General features: G+C 34.3%; 2 protein-coding genes across 2 annotated transcripts; one reads left to right on the top strand and one right to left on the bottom strand.

Moving 5' to 3' along the window:
- Positions 1–524: 524 nt before the first annotated feature.
- On the top strand, positions 525–1,633 carry LOC149948812 (mitochondrial GTPase 1). The gene has a single exon (XM_090173948.1). The coding sequence runs from the start codon at positions 571–573 to the stop codon at positions 1,594–1,596; it is 1,026 nt and encodes a 341-aa protein (XP_090030074.1). The 5' UTR covers positions 525–570; the 3' UTR covers positions 1,597–1,633.
- Positions 1,634–1,661: 28 nt separating this feature from the next.
- Positions 1,662–5,754, bottom strand: LOC149948811 (putative lysosomal cobalamin transporter). Its single transcript, XM_090173947.1, has 13 exons — positions 5,193–5,754; positions 4,953–5,129; positions 4,817–4,880; positions 4,655–4,755; positions 4,516–4,583; positions 4,278–4,443; positions 4,091–4,216; positions 3,809–4,029; positions 3,528–3,735; positions 3,169–3,233; positions 3,028–3,106; positions 2,906–2,954; positions 1,662–2,234 (listed from the first exon to the last, which is right to left on the bottom strand). The coding sequence occupies exons 1-13, from the start codon at positions 5,259–5,261 to the stop codon at positions 2,017–2,019; spliced, it is 1,611 nt and encodes a 536-aa protein (XP_090030073.1). The 5' UTR covers positions 5,262–5,754; the 3' UTR covers positions 1,662–2,016.
- Between the last annotated feature and the right edge of the window lie 1,376 nt (positions 5,755–7,130).

Below are 7,130 nucleotides of genomic sequence, written 5' to 3'. Positions count from 1 at the left end.
TCTCACTAACTTCCGTTTCCCATCAGGAAACTTGATGACGCCTATTTCATTACGGAGTTCTAAGTGACGTAATTTACGTCATATCCCGTGAACAAGGTTTCATTAAAGAAAATGCTTTTATGGCATACTTATGAGTGATTATGTTACATATGATAAAACTAATAAACCATTGGTCTATAACAAAACTTCTAAAACCATTGGTCTATAATAAAACTACTAAAACCATTGGTCTATAATAAAACTAACAAAACCATTGGTTTATTATAAAATTAATAAAACTATTGGTCTATCATTTACAAACGTTTCCTTACACCGTACATCGTAAAATTTATTTATTTTTAAATCTTTTTATATAAATTTAAAAGAAAAATTCCTGGTCACAAAACATTTGTGCCTATTTTCGGGGAGTTTTCATTAATAGAGGGGGTTGAGGAGCCGTACGATCCCAATTTTGAAAATACGATCCATATCGTAGCTCTGTACGATAACCAAGCTTTCGGAATCTGGCAACGCTGCCCAAATTATCCTTTCACGGCGACTCCATTTGGGACAGTGCCACAGTGGTAGAAGATGGTTTCAAGCGCAGTTGTATTGGGTAAAATGAAAAGATTTCGCGAAACATTTACGTTATCTCACAAAATTGACATGAACTGGTATCCGGGCCACATGAATAAAGGAATGAAACAGATGCAACGCAAGCTTAAGTCAGTTGACTGCATTATAGAAGTTCATGACGCAAGGATTCCTTTTACTGGGAGAAATCCCAGGTTTTACAGTCTCCTAACGGCAATAAAACCTCATATTCTGGTTTTAAATAAGTATGATTTGTCAACGTTTGGGGAGAAAAAAGAAGATGATCCTAAAATCATTGACTTGAAAAAGGAATTATGTATCCCATCTAAGGAAGTTGGTGGTAACCCAGATGTCGCTATTTTGACAAATTGTAAACAGGATAATGATCGAGGCGTACGTTCACTGGTACCCACAATAATTAATCTAATAACAAATTCTGAACGTTACCACCGAAAGGAAGTGAGAGAGTTCGGTGTTATGGTTATTGGAATACCAAATGTTGGGAAATCTTCTCTAATTAATAGACTGAGAAACATAAATGTTAAATTAGGTTCAGCTACTCCAGTTGGGGCTATTGCAGGTGTTACACGGTCCGTTATGGAAAAAATAAAGATTTCTTTAGAACCAACAATTTATATTTACGATACGCCTGGAGTTTTGCAACCAAATATTAAAAACCTTGAGACTGGACTTCAACTAGCGTTATGTGGAACGTTTAAAGACAATTTAGTAGGAGAATATCTAATGGCGGATTATTTGCTATATTGGCTCAACAAAAATGGAATATTTTCTTACGTTGAAAAAATGGGACTTAAAGAATCTACAGATTCAATACAAGAAGCCCTTATTAACTATGCTATTAACACAAATAAATACACGAATGTTAACTTAATGGATGGAGAAGGTAAAGTGATTAGGCCTAATGTTGGAGCAGCAGCTACTTTGTTTATAAGAGACTTTAGGCAAGGATATTACGGTCCCATTACTTTCGATAAAGTTGCGGAGCATATTAGATGTAAATAATTAAACCCAGATTGAGACTAATAAAGACTAGATTTAATACAGTACACAATAAGCTTTTTCTTTTATGTTACATCCTACTGATATTTTTTTAAGTAATTTTCACCCGAATTAACATTTGTTCATAACCTTGTGAATTGTGATAAAGTATCTGTCTCATAAAATGGAATTAAACGAGCAACACCTATGCTGAAGGATTTACATTCCTTTTAATCATGTGCAAGATTTATTGGTAAATATTAAGATTTATTTTTTACGATATAGAAGAACTTAAAATTATTGTAGATAAATATATATCTGTAGTAATAGTCAACTAATAGTAGGACTAAAAACATATTTACATTCATTCGCCTATTTACAAAGAAAAACCATTAGATATCTACCACTTTTCATCATCAAAAGTTGATTGTAGTTTCGAGCTGCCTAAGCACGAATCATATCATCATCACTGTCATCCAGATCATCTCTGTCGATTGCTCCGGCTATTGCTGACTGACGTTTGCGGATAACAACCACAAAGAAGGCAATAGCGGAAATCAAAATGAAGACCCAAGAAGCCCAGTAGTAAAAGGCTCCAAAAACCCAAGCCTTGTAAAAAAATCTCAATAACAAGGTACTGGCTCTGGTCATCACACAATCGTCTAAATTTAAATAAGAAGTTCATTTTAGTTGAGTTAAAATTAGTAATAATGTAAGTAGTATTATGATTTATTTAATATAATAACAGATGATATCAGAAGTATATATCATCTCTAATGAGAGAAGTATCCATCTTGAGAATGAAAATGGAACATGCACCTTCACAGGCTCCAGGCAGTTTTTAATCGACACATGCGTTCACATTTTCAGCTGGTATTACTCCCAATAAATGATGTAAAATGTTGAAATTAAACTACTAAGGGAAATTTACTGATTTACTAGCCATACTTTTGCGAACTTAATAGTTTTAGGTCACTTCATAATATAGTTATCCCCTTGCTATTTTTCCTTGAGAAATATATAACAAAAAATCAGCGGGAGCCTGCTAAGATACATGTTTCAAGCAATGTTAGCCATATAGGGAGATGCATTTCATGCAGCCCAAAGGTTTGAGCATCTTGGTATGCACATGTTGGAATAGAGAGATCTACGTTTCTGAGATTGGGTTTTTCGAGGTCTAAGGCTGGGGTTGCACAATGGACCTAAAATCGAAGTGCTTGGTTGGGCCTCACCCCTACTAATAATAATAATAATAATAGGGAGATGGATACTTCTTACCTAATCAAAATATTATCTACTTCTGATAATATTAAACTCTGAAAAAAATGTTTACCATCTAAAGAATGGATGTTGCATGGTACAATGGTAGAAGTTTCATTGGGCTGTGTAACGATTGTATAAAATTTCAGTTCTTTGAAGCTCAATTTACCTTCATTTTAAAGAATTAATATTTACATGGTAAGTTTGGCTTCCATAAGTAGTATACTGCGGTGATGTGCTGTAGAGAAGTACATTCAAAGCCAAAACTGTGTACCTTCAATCAATGAAAACAAAACCATAAGAAAAATTTCTTAATTAATAAAATGCTTTACATACATGAGTGATGCGCACAGCATTATCAAAGCTTGAGGTCTAGTTTTATATGATCGGATTTTGTACATCTGGATTGAAATATTTAAATGTATATAAAGTCACGATTAAAAGGCAAGATTATAAAGTCACGATTAACAGGCAAGATAATAAAGTCACGATTAAAAGGTAAGATGATAAAATCACGATTATAAAGTCAGGATTAAAAGGCAAGATAATAAAGTCACGATTAAAAGATAAGATGATAAAGTCATGATTATAAGGTAAAATGATAAAGTCACGATTATAAGGTAAAATGTTAAAGTCACGATTAAAATTATTAAATGATTAAAATTATTAACTATAAACAAAAAAGGCTTAATTACTCTCAAGAAAAAGAACCAAATTCCAATTTGTTGAATTCCAGAAATGGTGCAAACCACCAAGAAGCACACCAGTCCCATGAATAATATGTAGTCAATTGGAAACACTTTCTGAGACTGCACAAGAATGAAATCCATTGGGTTGGGAAGAGTGCTCTTCGGAAGGGCATACCCCATTTTGTATCCGGAAGAATTGATCGCTTTGTCAACGCTGAAATATACCAAAAAAATTAAATAAAACAACACCACATAATACCAAGTCATGAACTAAAATGTATAATCACTTTGACAAGAGCAAAGAAGTCCACAGAAGCAAGCCGTACAAAAATCCGAGGAATCCCAAAATGATTTGAAAAGGTCGATATAGAGGTCTGCATTTGTGAAGCCAGCTGTTTTTGGCTTTTTCCAAGTGCGTTTCTCGTCTTTCGATCAACCTTTGCTCCTCTTCTAGTTCCGCAAGACGATTTGAGTCTCTCGTTGACATTCTTTTGGTCAAGTTTCGATACTGAAGGGGAACAAATTTTGTTTAAAATATGTAATTTTAAATTTTCACAAACAAAGCATACTTTGTTTCTGATTGTATCAATTTGGCTTTGGTATGAAGTTCTCTCATCAACTGTATCCTCGTACTCTGATGAAGCGCTTCTTTTCCCTTTAATCATTTCTATAGGCCACATTGAGAGACCAGCTCCCTGAAAAATAACAAATAAAAATAAGCATTTTTGTTATGGAATTCCTTCAGTTTGATATTACCGTATAAAAAACCATCGTTATCATTCCAATTATTGTCAAAACATTCAAAATGAATGACAATGCATCCTCTCCTCTATTTTGAGCCAGTTCTTCAAATTGAAAAAGAATTCGTTCCCAATCTGTTGCATTTATGGGGAGCGAATCACTACTCGGGATTGCAAATGCTCTACAAAAATGTTAAATTTTTTAAACACTCTTTTAGCATGCAAAGTTAAAATAATACTAATTAAAAAAATACCCAATTAACAACAAAACCACTGCCAGCAAGAGAAATACAGCAGTGTATTTGAACGAGTTACACAGCCTCTGAAATTCAAAATATACTTCAAGAAAAATTATTTTAATTTAAATAAGCGTTTAATTAAAGGGAAAATTACATGAGAGGCTGGGGTTGGAATGTCATCATCTCTTTCTTCGTAGAAGAAATAGATTAGTGGCAATAAAAAGAATAAGAAGAAGAGTACAACACCATACAAGGCTGAGACAAGAGATCATAATTAAAATATGTTGGATCAAAATAATATTTAACACAAACATACAATAGTAAGCATAGAGTACAGATGTCTCAACAGTTTGTCGAAAAGTTGAATTATCTGCCCATTCCTATAAGAAAATACATTCATTTGATTGCTGTGCTACCTTGGGAGCCAAAAGACAATAATAAAATGTTATCACTTTGTAGGTTCCATTAGAATCTTTCATGTACGAAACCAAGAAAACATCAACCGGCAACAGAAGTGATGTTAAAAGTGTCACGCTAAAAGCCAATATAGCGGTTACTGTTGTGATCAATTCACTTTCCCTTGTATTACGAAAATGTCTGATGTAAAGGGTTGAGAACAACAACGCCAGCTACAAAAACACACAGTTTGTTTGATGATAGTGCTCACTTTTCATTATTTCGTATACACATACCAAAAGAACAATGGCAAATGGAACCCATCCTGCAACAGCAACTGTATCTGGCAAACTAAATGTAGCCATAACTTATGCTCCTGACACTAATTAGAAGCTAAAGAGTAACGCATATAACTCAAATCACTTAATCTTCCTTGCTGGGACAATGTTGGTTGATAAACCAAGGCTTAGAATAAAGCCATCCAAAACTGCGTCTTGTGAGGTATCAGGTCACCAGTGATAGCGAACACTCACGTGTTTTTGTTTTGACACACAAAATTTCGTTCTATTTGTTTTACCTTATAAGAGAAACTATTAAAATATTTAGAAGATAAATACTCTTATGACCATAAAAATATCAATTTCCACTTTTTAATTCAAATTAAAATATTTATTTATCGATAGAGCCGAACGAACATATAGAAATGCCAATATTTGGAGCCAACCAACTAACTCGGATTTTGCGTTTTTGCGTAATCACCGCCAACTTTGATCACGCGCTTTTCGCGCTACTACGGCCAACACATTCGTCGAAATTCCGCGAGCAAGGATTTTCCCCATATAAACTGTACTATAATGTGTAGGAGTTCAGCGCCACGCTCGGTGGTTATATTGTCCCCAATGTAAAAACTATACTAAAAATAATAATCCGCTAGGGGCGCTGACGTCATACACATCTTTTGCTCATAGGTTAACACAGGAACGTCAACGAATGTGATGGCCGCTGTAGCGCGAGAGATGCGCGAGAAATCAAAGTTGGCCGTGGCGTAATCGACCAAAGAAAATAGAGAGGAATGGAAACACTGTTTCCACTCTGCCTTCGAGATTTTTGCCTATTTTAGGGGCAATTTTACCAGTTTTCGCCGGTCCTATAGTCGATTTTCGCCGCCGTTTTCGCCACAATTTCCCCCATAGATTTACCTTAATTTCCTTTAGTGTCACTGCATATGTTTCTTCTCTTTATTTCCAATCTTATATTTAGACAATATATTTATTTTTATACAAAAGGTAACTATTTGTTTTTTAAATAAAAAAACATTTTAGATAAAGATTATCTCTGCCAAAATATTTAATGGGTTGCCATTAGGGGCACAGTAGGGGGACTACAGAGACGATGATTTATTAGTTTTTCTGACTGAAAATATCTAATAATATTTTCTTCGCAAATTTCGCCGTTTTCAATGGTTTTCGCCGGTTTTAAAATTTCTGGTGCTCACCAAGACAGTTTTCGCCGAAAACGCCCTTTTACGTCGCAAAGTGGAATGGAAATATTCCTCTCGGAGTAAGTGCTACCCATAGACATAATAAAGAAATAGACCCAAGATTCTACGGGGGGTATACGGGAGCGATAACTAGCAGACAGCCGGTATTTGTTCCGTATTCCTGTGGTACCACGTTTAAGCGACGCCTGTCGATTAGGCGAGAAAATACAAAATCATCACGTGACACGTCACACATGTTCGTGTTTGTAATCTTTTAGGTACTCTGACGTGATTCGCGAATTTTTTGGCTGTGAGAATTTAAAATAAGGTAAATTTTTATTATAATTTTTAAATAAGTCAATTAATTCTTTCAAAACCCAAATAAAAAGCAGCAGATGATCTTATAATTAAAAACAAAAAATTCTATTTGCGAAATGATATTTTGTCAAAGGCTTAAGTAACTATCCGGTTTGTTGTGGAACTTGTGGTTATGGCTTTGTTATGGGAATATTCTGAGATTCTAAATTGTAAACAAAAGTAAATGGAATTTTGATGAAGAGGATGATTCTACCTTGGATTAATAATGATTGTACTAAAGGTATGTAGCTATTGTCCTTGAAAAAAAATTAGCTTTGACAATTTAAGTCTGAAGGCTTGACCCTTCATTTCTAGATTTTTGTTCTTCGCTAATTTGTGGAGTCTGAGCTTGCAATATAAATTAATAACTTTCTTAATGATAATGTTCGATTCCAAC

This window comes from Leiobunum rupestre, chromosome 4 (assembly GCF_980474605.1).
Source record: "Leiobunum rupestre chromosome 4, qqLeiRupe1.1.hap1, whole genome shotgun sequence".
NCBI classification, from domain to species: Eukaryota; Metazoa; Arthropoda; class Arachnida; order Opiliones; family Sclerosomatidae; genus Leiobunum; species Leiobunum rupestre.
Note: the sequence above shows the minus strand (reverse complement) of the source record. Positions and strands in the feature narration are given on the sequence as shown.